The sequence below is a fragment of the Mugil cephalus genome, chromosome 1 (assembly GCF_022458985.1).
Source record: "Mugil cephalus isolate CIBA_MC_2020 chromosome 1, CIBA_Mcephalus_1.1, whole genome shotgun sequence".
In the NCBI taxonomy this organism is placed as follows: domain Eukaryota; kingdom Metazoa; phylum Chordata; class Actinopteri; order Mugiliformes; family Mugilidae; genus Mugil; species Mugil cephalus.
This window is the reverse complement of record NC_061770.1, coordinates 21,096,558-21,115,038: the sequence shown is the minus strand read 5'-3', so window position 1 is coordinate 21,115,038 and position 18,481 is coordinate 21,096,558. Positions and strand designations below refer to the sequence as shown.

Sequence of the window (18,481 nt, the reverse complement as noted above, 5' to 3'; positions counted from 1 at the left end):
GGATTCAATGGAAGACTGTTAAATTAGATGCATTTGTTTTCACCGATGTACCTAATGAAGTGACAAGTGAATGCATAGTTGTGGTGTGAGTGTAACATTTTATTTAGTCACATACAACCAGCATACAATAGATTTCTAATCTGACGTTTCTGTTTCCGCAATAGCTGCGCATGCGCACAGCAGACCCGGAAGTGTACGCCAAGCGTAAACAAAGCTGTGCAGGTAGTTTCGAAAAGATGGTGTACGTGTCCAACGGTGAGTGATTTCTGATGTGTTTTCAACCTATTTATTCGTGGTTTGAGCGAATATATAGCTTCCCGTTTCACGTCTTCTGAAATATTGAACACTTTCAAATACGACACATACACGGGAATGTGTAATGGTAGAAAAGTAATAGGCTAACTGTAACCAATTAGCTCCTCAGATAGCCTAGCCTGAGTGAATCTGCGTAGTAAGACGAAACAGCTGAACTAACGTGACAAAAATTAGACAAACGAATAAAACTGGACCCCATTTTTCTTACAATGGGATTAAATCGATGTATTTTGTAATACATTTGAGAAACGAGGCCATGTTGTGTTGTTTGTATGGGGTACCTGTGACCTCATTGGACCACAGCTGGTTTACGGTTTACTGGTTGACAGCTTAAGAAGAGTGGTCCACTAAGGAGGAAAGCATTCGTACATTCTTGCGTCTCTCTCATTGCCCATTTTCTGTCTTCTCATCCATGTCTTTCTGTCTCTCACAGGTCAGGTCCTGGACAACAGGATGCAGTCTCCATGGAGACTTTCCTTACTGGTTGATCTCTTCTGGGAAGCAGTGGAGTTTATTAGCCTCTTGTAAGTCTAACATTAATCAGTCGGTCATATTGGCCCCCCTCATTTTTATAGTAATCATTTGTATGGGGTAACATGACATTGGATTTCTCTGACAGTGTTCACTTTGCAGGTAGAATATTCATCACACTTGAGTCGGGTAGATGCTGAGACAGACCATTTGTCACCGTGTAAGCTTTCTGTTCACTCTGGTCTTATCTTTCTTCTACCAGTTTTAGGACAATGATTCACTCCGACATGACGAAGGACAGAAACGGCATTTCATCACGCTACAGTGACGGCAGAGGGTATGTCACTGGAACGCCGTTATTTTCTCTATTGTGTCACATACACCACACTTGGTTTAGATTATTTCATGTAAAAACTGGTTTACAGGGAATACCTGCGCTGTTGCCCACTCAAATGCTTGTTATCCAATGTACCATTTGACCCTCCTCTCTGTTGTTTGCATTTCCAGTCCTCCGGGTCCTCCGGGTGGCAGAAGGCGGATGGGAAGAGTAACGCATGGCGCGGGACCTGGTGCTCCACCCATGGGCGGAGGATGAGGAAGGTGAGGAACACTTCCCCTGGATCAAACTTTACTTGGCTTATAAAGCGCTTGTTGGATTTTCCGCACCCTCTATATCTGGAGCCTGTATCATGTGAGATGTTCAATGATGTACATCTCATTTGCCAAAACATTAGGTACACTAGTGAACATGACAGTGTTCTAATATAACTTGCACTAAGTCCTCTTTAATGACTGTACTACTGTTCAGTTGGTGTCAAACCACAGCCTCCACAATGAAACACAGTTGAATCAGCAGCTGACTCAGTTATTTGAAACCGAAGCTGAATACCAGAACCTTCATGAGGATAAGAATTAGTGCTGGACCGTTGTATTAGAATACATTCATTGCATTGTGTTGAACTCTCAGGTACGCAATAGAAATTAGTTTTTTTTTTTTTTTTTTTTAGTTCTTTAGAACATGAAGTTGGTTTGTGACTCGATCATCATCTCACCACCCTGTAACCCTCTCCTCTCCTCTAGGTAAACGCCTACACGTGCACGTGTAGGCACGGGGCTTCGCACAGTGTCCGTTAAGTGACGTCACCGCGCTGAAGCCCCCTCCTCATCAGCTGCTACCGCCACGAGCGGTTTCTTGATGCCTTTCTGGGAATTCCTACAAGTAGGGGCCAGAAGGGCTGATACAGCAGCTACCTGCGTCTCCTCCTCCTTTCTCCCCGCATGAAATACATGGTCTCGTCTATCTCTTAGATATGCGTGACACTGGAATTTCAGTTATAGTTATCATAGTTGTCCCTCCTGGAAATCATCTAGTTTGTCTTTGTTTTATATTCTTTTGTGTGAATAAAAATTTATTACAGAGCTCGTCTCATACTGTACTGTGTATTTTTACTGTGACACGACCTGGCTGGGCAGTACGAGAAGGTATGAAGGTATTAAGATGAAGATAATCGAGCAGATAGAGTCATTTTTGTTCAGTATGTTAAATAGCACAAATCTCTATTAAATACAACTGTATTAAAGATTCAAGTGTAATAGATTTATTTACAGTTCCAGGCTTTAGGGCGGCAGAATGACAACGCTATTTACAAAATGTTAACAAATAAAAGGCATCTCCTACTAAATGCTGTTCAAAAGTTGCACAGCATGAACAGCGTCTGTGTTTTTTACGTAAGAAACAGTCAATATAACTACTTAAAACACACAGGGTAACAATGTTAAGCATGGTCTTAGAAGTACTTTCCCACTGTATGCACTGATTGTGTGACGACTTTAGATTTTGTCTCTGGAAAAGCATTTGAGATTTTCATCTCGCGGCACAAACCCACTGAGTTTGATCAATCTTTGTGCAGTCTGCCTCACGCTCTTATCAGTGCGAGCCTTCGGGTGAGTTAAGTTTTCACCAAACGAAGGCGGCTCTTTCTCGTAGCATTCTGACACCGAAGCGCTGCCACTCCCTCTGGTGGATCCACATCTCCTGCGTGGTGTCCAGGCACGCCAGCACCGCTCCCCCCTTCCACGATATCAGTCGCGGATCCATGTCCTGTACATTAAAGTGTATTGTTTTATTATCAATCTCTTCTGGACGTGCTCTGTTTACATTTAGCAGTTTGTGGCAGTCAATAGAAACGACCACACAACATCTGTGCCTGATCCCAGGTTACCTTTGGCCGCGTGATAACTTCCACGTTGTCCACCAGCCTTCTGAAGGAGGGCGGCATCTTGTTGATGATGCGGTGAAGCAGAAACTCCTGAGCACCGTGAAACATGAGCCCTCCGCCCACCACCAGGATGGAGCTGTACATCTTTCGTTTGGTTTCATCCGACGCTGTAAAAGCACAAAGACGAGACGAGGTGAGCCACAGCAGGATGTCCTGAGACTCCTTTTCACTTCACGCTCCGCTTCCTTACCGCAGCAGTCGATGCTGTGCAGGACGGCCTTATCCAGACCCAGTGCTTTGCTCTCAAACTGGCTCATGATGGCAGTCTTCCTGGAGAGGTGAGCAGACAGGGGTTCTTCCACCTCTCCTGCCCCCATCAGGCACTCTCCCTGGGCAGACCCCAGCTCCATCTCCCCTTGCATCCCACCTCCTCCTCCACCTCCGCCTACTCCTCCTGCTCCACCACCACCGCCGCCCCCGCCGCCGCTGCTGCTCCCACATCCCCTCGGCAGGTCTGACAGCTCCCCAATCCCTCCCTGACTGCTCATCTCACCATCCACCCCTCCGCCTGGTCTGGAGACAGCCTTCCGGTCTGCAGCAGACTTGGAGGACTGTTGGAAGAAATAACAGCAGGAGCAAAAACGTGCGCAGGAACCGTCCATCTAAAGAAATCTGAATGGCCGCGTGCGTGTTACCTGGTCCTGTTTGTTTTGTGTGGCCAGCAGGTAGTGTTCATCATGAGGATCCTCGGAGTCGCCTTGGGAACGGTACTGAAGCGACGTCATCTTCTGACCCACAATGCCAAATGTGGTCGGATAGAAGAGGCCCATGGGTGCCTGACGAGGAGACACAGGCACGAAGCCAGAAAGCATGAGCCGAGGCACAGACGGCTCAGATTGGCTGTAAAATGTTGCGCGTCAACAGCTGCAGATTAAAATACCTGTAACTTCTCATCCCCTAGTCGAACCTGATACAGAAGAGCTGGAGCTTCTGGGAAACGTGTCTGAAATTCATGATCTTGTAGTCCTGATATGTCCTGTTAGGAACAAGCAGAAAAGAAATATACATTGTGGAATGAGTCTAATTAGCTGCAGTTGCTCTTATTTAACCAGACAGACAGATACTACAGTCTAGGGCTGGGTGGTATACCCGTTCATACCGACTATATACCGCTAATTGTTTCCGTTATGATATGAATTTTTAATATACTGGCATACCGGCGTGTCTGATTACGCAGCATTCGGAACGCTGCATCGTGAGACACCATTTTCAATGTAGTGCTTCTAAACGGACCTGGTCTACTGTGTCACTGTGAGGCGTGGTGAAAGTGAAGAAGTCTGAAAAAATTCAGCGGCAGAACGAGAGGATTTGTGCCAAATAAAAGGTGCCGCGTCGGTTCTTTTTTTCCTTTTTTTTTTTTTACGGTGACCAAACGCCCAGAGGTTTTGGATGACCTGTCCCCTGGGTAAAGCTGTCCCTGAAAGTGTCCCCAATTTTAGATTTTTATCAGTGAGAAAAGAAAATGTTGCACGCAGACTACAGTTATTACGGTATCTGGGCCGCGCTGCTATTGACATTACAGACATAGCAGTTTAAATATATTTAAATATGAATCAATACACGGGGCCATGCAAAGCGTTTTGCTACTAGGATGGGATTATTCTACAACATTTACACATCATCACAGTAAAATAGTCCATCCTTAGTCAATCTACTGAATTCTCAACCAGTAGAAAATGTTGTGAACACGTGATTAATGCATGAAAAAAAAACATACCTCCCAGCCCGACTACAGTCAACATATACGATAGAGTTGTCTTAAAAGCACAGACACCAACCCCCTCCCCCAACCAACACACACTTGGTTCAAATGGCAGAACGTCTCCTTCAGATGCTGCAGCAGCTGACAGTCTAGTCTGTTGGACAGCTGACAGTCTCTATAGGGAAATCCCGCCCTCTGCAGGAGCCAGAAGAAAGTGCGGGTCACATCCGAGCCACCGTACGCCAAACACAACCTGCAACAGTCCAACAGACAAACACACCATGAAATAAAAATAAATAAATAAATAAAAAATCACAAATTTAATGAAATACTCAGGTTTTCTTTTCGAATGGATTCATAATGCTCAATAAAGTTGAAAAATAACTCGCCTGGAGTTCCGGTGGGACACCCCGTCCTCTACGCAGCAGAGACTCGTCTTCTGGTCGCCTACATCCACGACACAAGCGCTGCTCAAGCCGCTGCCTAACGTAGCACACACTGACTCCTGGTGCACAATGATTGCTGCACACACACACAAACACAAGAAAAAGTAAGGTGATGACAAGAGACAGAAAACGTGGACCTCAGCCAAATAAACAGGCCTAAGAAGACAATATTCTATACAACAGGTTATACCCACGTGCCACTTTATTAGGTACACTAGTGAAAATTAATGCATTCTAAAAAACTTTATAAAGGACTTTTCCCATCCAGGACGTGAACAGTTTATTCTCATGTTCTCTGGTAGAAGACAAAGTTAGAAGGCGCTAAGTTAAAAAACAGATTGTACGTCTTACTGAATATTTCCTCCCACCATTGCATTAACATTTTACATTATTTACTTACGTCTAATTTATTAGATTAATATTTGACCCTCGTTCCAGCCGTACCACTCTTCATCTTGTGTATTTTGTACAACTACAACAATGGCTTATCCTAATACGACAGCCCTAAATCCTCATTTATGACTGTTCTAATGTTCAGCTGAAAACACAGTCAGGAAAAAGGTAATTTAACTGGATGATCATTGTGGAGGATGTAGCTAGTGGTGCTTTTAAAACCAGATTCAATTAAACATTAAACTATTTCTGTTGTTTAACCTGACACATCGATTAAAATGTCAAAACAATAGGGAGATTTGTTGGTGCAACACAACACAATTCAACAGCACTACAAACCACAGTCTGCTCAATGAAAACACAGCTGAATCAACAGCTCTCCCAGTTATTTGAAACTAATGCTGGATACCCTAACCTTCACGAAGAAGATGGTTTTCACTAGTGTACCTAATGAAGTGGCCGGTAAGTCTATATGTACATTATTGTCCTGCACGCGTGTAATACCTGAGAAGCCCATGTTAAGCAGCAGCATGTTGACGACTTCCTTGATGTGCGGTCTGTTGTAGATGTCAGGGACCAACAGGATGCATCTGTAATACTAACAACCAAAAACGAAAAAAAGCGTTAAAGTGAAAAGAGCAATCTCCTAGCAGTGAACACATTTTAATGCCAAGTGTGACTACAGGTACTGGACACTTTTGATCCCCAGGCCGCAGGGAGGTCAGGACCTGCCGCCCTCAGATCGACAGTACAAAAGACAAGACGGGTACATAACAATGGACACATAATTAAACATTAAATAGACACGTAAGACCAGGGAGGTTTGCACTGCCTTGCACTTTGGTGGGAGTCTACTGCATTTGATGTGATTTTATTGCACTTGAAGCGTAGGAAGAGGAAGAGGAGATGTGCATCCAACAGGAGTAACATTAATAATCTTGTTGCAGTGCAATGTTCTGCTGAGAAATCTGATCCTGGCAACGACGCTCCCCAAACATCCCCAGCAGAACAATGCAGCCTTAGACTGGAAAAAAATAGCTAAATAACAGCTCAAAACGCATGACAACTTCAAAAACTCCGTTATCGCAAACTCAACAAGTATGTGTGGGATGCTCTGGAACAAGCCTGATCCACAGAGGCCCCCTCCCCCTCAACCCATAACTACTAACGCCCTAGTAGCATGATGATATGATGGGACACCCCTAGAACTCCTGTGTTCATATCCTGATACATCTGAAGTTTGTGGGAGGCAGAAGAAAGGCAGAAGCAGGTTGAGTGGGATCCTTTAAAATATAGATGGTCGTCTTTTTTAGCCAGCCAGGGTAGATGTCTCTAAGAGAGTGTTGCAATATGTTTGTTTAAAAAAAGCCAACTGGACTTGTAGAGTTTGGAGAAGATATTTCACCACTCACCTGAGAAGCTTCGTCAGTTCTAAAGGACTGGTGAGAAGTTGAGGTATAAATAGGAAACTCTGACTTGTTTCTGTAAGAACCAGAACCTGGTCCTCAAAAACCTGGTAGAAGTTGTTCAGCAGGTGACGTAAGGAGCTTCAGCTTCCTTAGGAATTTGAACTCGTGCATCGTATCGATTTCCGCTTTCAATGTGTTCCTCAAAACATCGAGGACTGTGGAAGCTTCTCTTACCTTTAAATCTTTGAGGGGGATCTCCAGTTGCTTCTGAATGACGTGACTCCAGATCGCCTCGAGGTCTGCCAGCACGGCGGTCAGCGAGCCTCCAGGGCCGGCGTGCACGTTGAGCTGCCCTCGGACCATGGGCCAGTGGATGTCGTAACAGTCTGAAGGGTTCACATTAAGAGCCTGCACGATGGCAGGAGGTTTAAGAAGAACGGACGAAGCAGACCAAAGCTCTGGGTAATGAAAACAGTTTGATGAACTGCACTGACCTCCTCTCCCACCAAGTAAGGAGGATGGTGGCCCGTGTTTGTCCACTTCACCCTGGAGCTGCAGTCTAGTACCGCCGGTCGGATCTGACAGTTATACGCTCTGGCCTAAACACACACATAAACTCACATAAACTCTTCTCCACGGTGGCGCCTCTAACACAGGTCTCTCACTTTATATCTCTCTTTCATAAACAAACCTGTTCGGCAGACACAGGAGTCCTCCGCACTCCGTTGGACATCTTCTTGGACCAGATGGCTTGGTCGACCATTTTGAGCCCATTCTGCCTCTGCTCATTGCTCTCTGGTTTCTGTTGGGCAGCAAGACAAAAGCAACATGGACTTAATTTTTAGAACAAGTAGAATGAGACTACGAGAACGAACCGCGGCGTCGTGTGGTTAAAGAGCGACGTACATTTAGACCTTCTCTCAGCAGCCACGCGTCCTCGTATCTGGGCTGGCCGTTTTGCTTGTGCCGCCGGGCTATTACATGCGGGATCGTCACCGGGAGGGTGTCCGTTGCTCGGCCGATGCGAAGCGTCCTGGAGCCGGGGTGGATGACGACTACGAAGTTGCTCTGTATTTGCTGTGAAAGGAGAAAAAAAACAAAAACATTTAGTGTAGAACTTAAAATGCTACTATAACAGCCTCCATCACTCTGAGAAGATTTAACACAAGATTTAGGACCTGGACGTTAGCTACAGAGGCTTTGACAATCCCAAATAAGGAGGATGAGGTTGAAGTCTTGGGTCTATGTGGCAACATCCTTGAAAATCATTTCTTTATTTACCAGCTCAACACCAAATGTACAACAGCATGTCAAGAGTGGCAGGTAACCACATATATAATACTTCTAATCACACAGTATGACACTATTTACACACTTACAACAATTACTCTCCAGCCAGTTCAACAGAAATACACGTTCAACTGTATCTAATCGGTATCAATCAATCACATGGCAGCAGCTCAGAGCATTCAGACTTATAGAGATGGTTCAGATGCTCTGCTGAAGTTCAAATTGAGCATCAAAGTAGTTTAAGAGACTTTGACTTTGGATTTCTGCAACCATCTCTAGGGCTCACAGAGAAAGGTGAGCAGCGGTTCTCTGGGAGAAAACGTCTCGTTGGTGCCTGAGGTCAGACTGGTTTGAGCTGACAGAAAGGCAGCAGTAACGAACATGTCAAACCTTGAAGAAGACGGCAGAAGACCACACAGAGAGACACTCATGTACGCAAAGAATAGGAAACTGGGCTCACCAAAACTGAAAAAAATACAGGATCAGAAAACATTGCCTTGTTTAAGAATTTGTGCCGCCACCTTTATATGGTGCTTGTGTGGTTGTGCAGTCAGAATTTGTCATAAACAATATTGAAGTATGGGTCCATCCTGTCTTGTATCAACTACTCAGGTGTTGGTGGTGGTTTAATGACATCAAGGATACTTTCTTTCAACATCTTAGTACTAACTGAGTGTGGTTTTAATACCACAGCTTCTTCCATCCCTTTATGAACACAGGGTAGCCATCTTATGGAGGCTACTTGCAGCAGGACAGTGCTACATGTCACATAAATAAAATCCTCTCAAGCTGGTCTCTTGGACATGACACTCAAATACCTCCACAGTCACAAGATCTCAATCCATCAGAGCACAACTGAGATGTGGCGGAACAAGAGATTCTGACAAATCTGCAGACACTGTGTCACGTTATCATATCAACAAGGGCCAAACTCTTAAAGGAATGTTTATAGAAGCTTGTTGAATCCATGCTACTAAGAATTAAGGCAATTTTGAAGAAAGAAGGGACGGGTCCAACCCAGTACAAGCAAGGTGTACCTCACAATATTGAATTTTGCACAAAGACCTTAACTAATAAGGAAGAGGAATTAAACGCGTTTTCGTTCATTTAAAGTATACAGTGAGTTCAAGTGACGGATCAGTGCAGAAAGTGAGAGCTCCTGAGAAACTACACACAGTCAGTGGTGCTGTGTTATGCTCTGACCTCCTGGAGAGGCTCCGGGATGGCCGGAGGAGCGATGGGTCTTTTCACGCCGCGCTGCTGCTCCTTCTCTTTCTCCTTGTCTCGCTCCTTTTCTTTCTCCTTCCCGTTATCCTGCTCTTTCTCCGCCTGGGTCATGTTCACTGGTTAATAGATGAAACCGGTAAAACTAATGATAATAATAAAGAAAAAATCCGAAATCCCAACCCTGAAGCACTTCAAAATAAACCCACAGACATGCTTTGCCGCTTCTCTTCTTCGGTGGTGGAGCAGCGGCAAACTCTACTTCCGTGTTTGGTCACGTGGTATAAAAAGAGCGCTTTCTATTTGTTAAGAGTTTTATTATTTTATTTTCCCACTTTTACCGTATGTTATATTATATTATATTATATTATATTATATTATATTATATTATATTATATTATATTATATTATATTATATTAACAACAACACCAAAAAAAACAAAAAACAAAAAAAAAACAGAACAACTACCAGATCATTAAAGGTTAAAGGTCAAAGAGGACCATGGAACCTGCATGGAATGAGGAAGACATACATGAAGACATAGGGCTAAGTACAATACAAGGAACTGTGCACGCTTACAGTGCAAGAATGAGATTCAGTGCAAAGAACAGTACGGCACAGATTTGTACAAAAAGAGCACACACAAAAAATAGGGAGCAGCAGGAGCGGTGACACGTGACAGAACACATCCAATATAGAGGCCCCATAGATCTTGCGTTTACAGATCGATGTACGCATTTATCGATTTGTCTACGCATACAAATCAGTGTACGCATTTGTAAATCTATTTTACACATTTGTGGATCAGGTTACACATTTGCAGATATATTTTACAGATTTGCGGATGTGGTTACACATTTGTGGCCACCCATGATGCAGTTGGGTTTGGGTTAGGTTCATTACTTGCACTAGTGGTAATAATTCCATTCTGTTAGTATTACTTCAAATAATAGCTGACTCAATTCTTGTTTGATAATGAAGTCTGTGGGTTGAAGTAGCCTACTATTGAATTGTGTTAAATTCTACTGACACGTGTTCCTATTATTTTGAAAACTCCATTTTAATCAGTGAGTGATTTTAGTCAATATAACTGACACAATTGTTAGAAATCATTTTATGATAAGAAAAGCTACAGTGCAGGTAAACATCTTGCTTTAAACCTGAGTATATTTCCTCTACATAATAAAGCAATAGATTTTAATTTGTCGCAGTGGAACCTCAGTATACTGATAAATGTTAATAATATAGCATATCACAAGCTTATGTAGAGACTGTGTTTGTATACTGTAACTGCATAGAGTTACAACACACTCACATCTACAGATGAATTGGGGTCATTTTTAGTTTGAATAAACTGACAAAAGACAATAAGAAATCATATGTAGATGTAAAGAGCATGCTGAGAAAAGGGATGCTGCTATATGTCATGAATTTCTCCTTATTTGCTATTTAAGGAACAAATGTGGAGAAAAAACACTTAGCACGTCTGGTTGCATTTAAAATAAGCAACTTTAATATCATTACAAATCATATGTCAACACACTGACAGAGACACGTGTCCAATATGGAAGCACGCAGCTGCCACGGCAGAAAAAGAAAAACGAGTCAGTGCCACGTTATAAAGTGGAACATGACAGAGGAGGCTATTGATTCCTCTTGTGGTTCAATGTCCAATGAGCTACAAAGAGCAGTTTTCATCAAATCGAGTTAGTCTGGTCTCTATCATTGACTGTACAAACAAGTCAATGGGTCTCTATGTATACACAGCAGAGGGACCGTCTACAAAGTGCAACAGCTAGAGAAATATTCAGTAATTTCACCCTCAATCAGAATGGGAAAAATAATCACAGACACCCAAAAACCTCTTGTTGCTTTTACTACAGAACACCGTTTAGAAAACGCAGATTTTTGGTAAATCCCATGCATCTTTATTGTGTACTCAGTAACTCCATTCCATATTCACTATAATGTCACTAAAAGCACCAGTTTACATATTTTCATGAACCTTTAGTGGAAATTTAATAGGAGCATTGCTCAATAACTCCAAGACTCACCACATATTTACACTAGTCCTACATCCTGCTGTTCATACTAAAACTTTCACTTTTAGGATATGCTGCGTTTTCCAGAATTATTCATATAATGTAGATTCTACTTTTTTTTTTTTTTTTTTTTCCCGCCATTGCACTTTGTCCCATTTGGTCCCCTGCACATTCGCCTCTCAACCAGGTAAATTAACATGTGACAACGTGATACTGATCCCAATGCCACGCCTCTGCTCAAGCTATTAAGAAGTCACTTGTGCAATAATGTTCAAACAATGCTGGCCAATGCTGACTCTCTGGAAATGCTCGACTGGTGTTCCCTTAGCATTCTTATGGCTTCCATCAACTTCACTGTATTCTTTTCAGTGTGGGAAACCCCTGGTTTGAGCATCAGAGCTAATGTCTCCTTGTCGTCCCGCCTCTGAGCGCGGAGACTCTTGCAGAGCTTGTTCAGATCCTTCATCAAGCAAAAAGTCTTGCACGCCCTCAGTTCCGCGGGCAGGGTGCAAGGCTTCTTGTTCCGCTGCTCGCCCAGCTGCACCACCCGGAACTTTGCCAGCTCGCTGGCGTTCTTGGCGTGGCTGGCCACCATGTTGAGAATCAGAGGGTAAAGGTCGTGAGCCGCAGCCGGGATGGAGGGTTCTGGGGCACTGAGGCTGGGGGGAGAGTGGCTCGGCTGGGAAGAGGGCTGAACGAAGAGAAGAGAAGAGAAGAGAAGAGAAGAGAAGAGAAGAGAAGAGAAGAGAAGAGAAGAGAAGAGAAGAGAAGAGAAGAGAAGAGAAGAGAAGAGAAGAGATATCACTACATTATATTAGGTGGCTAAGCAGGGGTGCACCGTGTCAAGGACAGTCAAACACAGAAATTGTTTGCGTTATTGACTGTTTGTTTCAATGGAGGCACTGCCACTACTTTACTCAAATGGGGCAAATTGCAGTTAGAAAGTTAAGAACGAGGAAAAATGTGACAGTCAATTTACCGTTTCTACCTGTGGGCAGACAATGAGCACGTGGTCTGCAGCCTTGGCCTGTTCTGCCAGCCAACGCAGCGGCCCCAGCTCTGCAATCTTTCCCTGCTGCCACATGTCGATTGCCACCCTGCAGCCGCCATGCCACTGCAAGAACTCTGCCAGCTCCACCACGGCCCGCTGGAAAGCAGAATTCTCGGCAGGGTACACCACAAGGACAGGGATCATAGCCTCATGAGTCTCAGGCAGTTTTTTAAAACCTAAGAATGGCATGTTGCTGGATCCACAACATCTGCCTGTGAGGTTAAGAAATCAGAGGAGAGGAGAGGTCAGACAATAAGTCATCTTCACACTAAATCATTAATAATAATTGAATAGTGTTGTATTTACTGATTGCATAGCAGGAGCTCAGGAGCACGAGTAGGCTGACCACTCCTCCCAAAATGCACACAACGACAACTCCAGATGGCCCCTCCTGGTCTGCAACCTCTGAAACATAAACAAAGAACACGTTCCTTATTTTAGTAGATGTAATACGTTTACTGATTCACTGCAGACGCTGAAAGTAACACAAGCAATTACCTGAGGGAGGCGGTTCAGTACTGACTGCAGCTGGAGAAGATAAGATCAGATAATTAACACACACGTTGTTAAGCGTTATAGTCGATATTTGAACTACAAACGGGCATCAATCTTTGTGCAGTGGATTAATGCAGTGTTTTTCAACCTTAGGGTCGTGACCCCACATGGGGTCGCCCGGAATTCAAATGGGGTCACCCGAAGTGTCTAGTAATTGATTAAAAAAAAAAAAAAATACTGATAAAAATATTTTTATTATTATTCTTTTTAAAATTAAAACACCACACACAATCTTAAACAACCATCTTCTATACTTTCACTTCCTCGAACATAAATCTAGTTCAAATAAAATGCAGCACATAAAATATCTGAGCTGGCGCATGTTGATTCACGGCCGCGTTCAGGTGATGACACCGTGACCACTACTAGAGTTCCCTTGCTTCAACCTTCAGGGCGCACTCACACTAGGCTGTCTTGCCGTGCACGTAGATAGTGTGAGTGAGTGTGGTGCGGAGTGCGGTTGGAGGAGATGTGCTTTGGCTCGTGATGTGCGGGTCTATACTGATTCGTACATTACAAATCAATACATCTCATAGTCAAACGAGAAGCTGGTTGTTTGTAGAGGTAAGGCCTTGAGTTACCTACATTCATACATTCGGTACCAGGCCTTTATGCCCTAAAATCGACTCTCAAATCAAAATATCGATACTTTCGATACTTCAGTCATCATGAATGTAGGATCACAGTGGAAAGTAATTAAAGTATTGAGTTGTGGCAACACAACAAACCTTGTGGAAGTGTCACCACAGTGTCAGAATTAAGATGCAAGTTTTCGTTTTAATGTAGTTCTTAATAGTTCTTCTGTAAAGCAAATGAGGCCCCTACCTCAATATACTTCAGAGTATAAAATAAATAAATAAATTACTATGATGTCTTGTATTCTTTATGAATCTATGTTTTGAAATACTCTACTTTTTTATTTATTTATTTATTTATTTTTTACTCAGGATCAGATTTTACACTGAGCACGTAAATTGTGTGTAAATAATTATTATTTTATAATAAATGCTTTTGTGACATTGATGGTTTGCTGTTGCTTTTTTATTTTTTTTTTTATGTAAAATTTGTGCCATGGCTCAAGAAAGGCTGGGAAACACTAACCACAGCACCCAACTTTGAAAGTCTGCAGCGTTAAATGTGGTGAGTTGAGAGATACAATAATAATACATAAAACTGAAGCTGAAAGAGAAACACTTTCATTCTTTCAAATCCTCACTGCGGTCAGTTTCGGATTCTGCAGTAGCTTTTTTCATAATTAGTTATACGAGATTATAAGAGGTTGTTTGTATTAATTTTCAAAGTTCACCTCACTGTACATTTAGGCCTATATCTTGATCAGGGAAAATAAAATGGTTACTCTGTCCACTAATCGTGGCTTCTCTGTGTTTGTAACACTATAACAAACATGATCAAAAACTAATTCTAGAAAGAAAAAAAAAATATGTCGCCGGAAATTTGTGACGTCAAAATGGGGTCACGACCCAAAAAAGGCTGGGAAGCACTGGATTAATGGGTGAACTTTTAGATATGCTTGATGTGGAAAAAACATTTTCTTCTTGCAAACTTGCTGCCATCGCATTGCCCGATGACGGGAGGAAAAAGTACTTTTAATTTAAACGAATAGAATTAAATTGAACTAAATTGAACTGCTCACCTGTGGTTACTTCAGGGGGCGCTGTAGTTCTTCTTTTCTGTACTATTAAAACAACATGAAACATGAGTGCATTGGTATGGAGACATACATAATAATTATTGATTTAACGCCTGACAAATTAATCACAAATACTAATCTGAACAATGCATTGTTGTGAAACTTTGGCGTTCAAATAAAAAAATTTACTTACGTTGTTTTTCAGTGATCATGATAATGGCACTCTTGTTAGGGTAATTGCTTTTCAGCGGAGGCAAAGGAAGATTAGCAGCTTCTATCACGTTGAAGCCATGTGATGCAGCAAATAAATGATGAAACCATGTCTAGATTTCAAAAGGCGACAGGTATTGCAGAACATTTAATCTTTCTGACAATTAAAAGGCCATTGTATGGATTACCATTCAAAATACATGCCGTTCTGAAGATTACTACTGTCATCTTGAAATGCATACAGGTTCAGAGTGCATTTGCGATACCTGGTCCGTGAGTCTTGTTTCTTTCAAAGGTGGTATGTATTCACAGAGGTATGATGAGTCTCCTGAAATTCCAATCCGAGTGCCGTTGAGGTAAGGGATGCTAGCTGCAAAGAGACAACGGGGTTGAGATATCAAATGAACATGGACCTTCAGATACTGGCCAGTCAGTGTCTATCACAGGGATCCTGCAAGATTGTGTACATACTAAACTTTAATTATTGTTCTGGTTTTCTGTAATGTTTTGACGAAAGTAATAAAATTCAGCGGGAAGTGTGTCAGATTATCAAATACATGCACAGAACACATTTGAAACCCTGGAGTAGAGGGGTTGACTAACTTTTAAAGTTTAAATTGAATGATTTTCTACATTAGACCCTTTTATTGCGTCCAGATATTTCAAAAGTTTGCATCAACTCTCAGCTAGACTGGATTTAACTCTTCAAAGAGTTGCTGAATAAACACCATAGATCTATTAACTTCATTCAAATCACTGCTTTAATTTAGTTATAATTATATATTTGCATGCACTCACTTGCCAAAACATAAAGTACACTACTTAAAAATAACTCGCTGTCTTGTACTAAATCGTCCTTCATTACTGTTTCGGTGTTCAGTCACTACTGAAACAGCATTGGAAAGGTGGTAACTCATCTGGATCGTCACTGTGGAGGATGTGGTTTGTGGTGTCTAGCACACTGAGTGAAATGAGGTTGTCAAAATAATAGGATACATAACACAATTCAATAGTTCGTCAAACCACAGCCTCCAAAATGAGAATACAGCTGAATTAACACGTCTGAACAAATGCTGAATACCATAACCACCATGAACTGAACATCATTTCCCACATCAGAAAATGACAGTGTGGTGTCTCCTACCATCAATGTTGATGGCCCAGCTTATGTTCAGCATGCCCGTTTCTTCCACCATCACCAGCTCCACTTTCAGTTCCGCCAGAGCAGATGGACACGCCACAGAACTGTCTTGTGGAAACCCTACAAACATAAACGACATCATTGTGATCATCATCACTGTCAGTTTCTGTCACTGTTTTTTTTTTTTTTTTTTTTTTTTTTTTGTCGAAGCACCAGAGAAAACCAAATCAAATCAAACCAAACTGTATTTATATAGCACTTTTCAAACATACGTGAAACACAAAGAGCTTTACATTAAAAACAAACACCCCTAACCCAAGGTGGGTCTTGGGCGTATCCTTAACAACATCAACATTCTCAGCGGCCCTGAGGTTCTCCAGCATGTGTGGGTTGTAATAATAAAATGAGGCTTTGCCTGTGGGTTAAAAGGCGTGTACTGGAGGACCTCAGGGTTAAAAACTGTCTCAACAGACCTTAAAATCAGTCCTGAAATGCACAGGGAGTCAATGCAGTGATTCTAAAACTGGTGTAATATGAGTTGCTTTTCTGGTCCTCGTCAGCACGCGTGCATCTCAGTTTTGGAGTAGTTGAAGCTGTGAAATACTCAGAAGACCAGAAAGCAGGACTTTACAATAATCTACATGACTAGAAATAAAAACATGCATTAGCTCCTCTGCGCTGGCCAGAGAGAGAAACCGGTGAACTCTGACGAACTCTTAAGATGATAAAATCTTATTTTTGTGGTGTTTCTAATATGTGCTCAGAGTTGAAAATAATGCCCACAGATTTTCAACATATTGTGATGGTTTAAAACCTTTTTGTTTAGCTAAAAGTTTCCCTCTCTTATCTTCAGGACCAATGATAAAAACTTGTTTTGTCCTCATTGAGCTGTAAAAAGTTCTCTGACATCCATGACTTTATATCTAAGAATACAATCTAAAAGGGCATCAATTGGCTCTGTGTCATCAGGGGACACGGCGATATAGAGCTGTGTATCATCAGTGTAGCTGTGATAATTGATGTCGTGCCTCCTGATAATGTCAGGAGGTGATGAGGTGGGAGCATAAAAAGATTAAAAAGTATTGGTCCTAAAGCTGAACCTTGGGGAACCCCAAACTTGATTTTATAGGCGCAGGTGGAACATGCATTCAAACTTACTAAGAAACGACGATCTGAGAGATAGGAATAAAACCAGTTAAGAAAAGTACCAGAGAGGTCCACTAGGTTTCTGAGTTTGTTTAACGAAATGTGGTGTGGCTGCGTCAAGCTCTTAGATGCAGTAGCACCAGGACTGAAAGTTTCGGTGAGTCCATGCTACACCTGAAATGGTTCATCTTAAAACCTGGAAACCACTTTTCAAAAATATTATTTCTGTTTTAAAAAATAGATTATTGGATAGAAAACTTATCCAATTTTACTTTTTTATTTTATTTTAAAATGGCATGTTGGATACCAATCTGTAGTTAAAATATATATATATTAAAAATATCAGGATCCAAGTTGCTTATTTTCAGAAGGGGTTTCACCAGTGCTGTTTTGACGGCAGTGGGGAAGATATCTGTCTGGAGAGAGCATTTTACAATATTTAAAACTCAACAAATCCATAAAATGTTTTTAAAAGCAGGTTATTGCATTAATTCATCAGTCTTACCAGTGAAATAGTATCCAAAATCGTCACATGGAGAATTTGTTGGAATCATGGACGGCTTTTTTGAAAATCAAGGTTAGTTAAAAGACTGATTGTAGAGAAAAGAAATGTATGGTTGTTCTTTCTATCTGAAATGAGTTTAGTGAAATGGGAAGGTCTTGCCTGTTTGATGGCATTATTGTACGTTTTGAGTTTTTAGCAATTTTTTTTTTTTTTTTTTTGATCCCTGAGTTTTTCCACTAGGGTATAGATTTGGATCTTATTGTTTTATTGCAGGTGGAGTCAATGAATGATGATGATAATAATAATAATAATAATAATAATAATAATAATAATAATAATAATAATAATAATAATAATAAACTTACCGTTCATTTCCCGACACTTCACGTCCTGCAAGGAAAATCCATAACTAGATCAGTTTCGGAAAGCCCTCTTATAATTGAAACAATTGACATTTAATAAGTCGGATAACTTACGATTTCATGGGATGTCACCTGGGCCGCGACGCAGCAGACGAAAATCACCGTGATTTCCCACATTACCAATATTAATAAAAAAATAATAATAATAATATTAGTAACAAATGAGCGAATTCCGAGCTGTACGTTGAGCGGTTCGCCTGTCACCTACTTGTGTGAATCTTCGGTCAC

General features: G+C 41.7%; 3 protein-coding genes across 5 annotated transcripts; 1 reads left to right on the top strand and 2 right to left on the bottom strand.

Moving 5' to 3' along the window:
* Positions 1-112: 112 nt before the first annotated feature.
* On the top strand, positions 113-2,203 carry selenok (selenoprotein K). Of its 2 annotated transcripts, XM_047602549.1 has the most exons (5): positions 115-255; positions 749-839; positions 1,049-1,123; positions 1,294-1,386; positions 1,867-2,203. In XM_047602549.1, exons 1-5 carry the CDS (start codon positions 171-173, stop codon positions 1,868-1,870), a joined length of 348 nt encoding a protein of 115 aa, XP_047458505.1. In that variant the 5' UTR covers positions 115-170; the 3' UTR covers positions 1,871-2,203. The 2 variants fall into 2 exon arrangements, with proteins under 2 accessions (XP_047458515.1, XP_047458505.1); XM_047602559.1 differs by lacking the exon at positions 1,867-2,203 and having other exon boundaries at positions 113-255; positions 1,294-1,381.
* Positions 2,204-2,368: 165 nt separating this feature from the next.
* actr8 (actin related protein 8) lies at positions 2,369-9,774 on the bottom strand. The gene is made up of 13 exons (XM_047602525.1): positions 9,509-9,774; positions 7,922-8,092; positions 7,707-7,817; positions 7,510-7,614; positions 7,250-7,423; positions 6,111-6,204; positions 5,157-5,289; positions 4,867-5,020; positions 3,946-4,041; positions 3,701-3,841; positions 3,256-3,616; positions 3,009-3,172; positions 2,369-2,887 (listed from the first exon to the last, which is right to left on the bottom strand). The coding sequence occupies exons 1-13, from the start codon at positions 9,641-9,643 to the stop codon at positions 2,744-2,746; spliced, it is 1,983 nt and encodes a 660-aa protein (XP_047458481.1). The 5' UTR covers positions 9,644-9,774; the 3' UTR covers positions 2,369-2,743.
* Positions 9,775-11,020: 1,246 nt separating this feature from the next.
* On the bottom strand, positions 11,021-18,476 carry LOC124999001. Of its 2 annotated transcripts, none has more exons than XM_047573736.1 (10): positions 18,308-18,476; positions 18,197-18,221; positions 16,184-16,300; positions 15,306-15,409; positions 15,023-15,152; positions 14,833-14,874; positions 13,122-13,151; positions 12,930-13,028; positions 12,561-12,835; positions 11,021-12,263 (listed from the first exon to the last, which is right to left on the bottom strand). In XM_047573736.1, the coding sequence occupies exons 1-10, from the start codon at positions 18,368-18,370 to the stop codon at positions 11,844-11,846; spliced, it is 1,305 nt and encodes a 434-aa protein (XP_047429692.1). In that variant the 5' UTR covers positions 18,371-18,476; the 3' UTR covers positions 11,021-11,843. The 2 variants fall into 2 exon arrangements, with proteins under 2 accessions (XP_047429692.1, XP_047429683.1); XM_047573727.1 differs by having other exon boundaries at positions 12,552-12,835; positions 18,308-18,475.
* Positions 18,477-18,481: the final 5 nt, after the last annotated feature.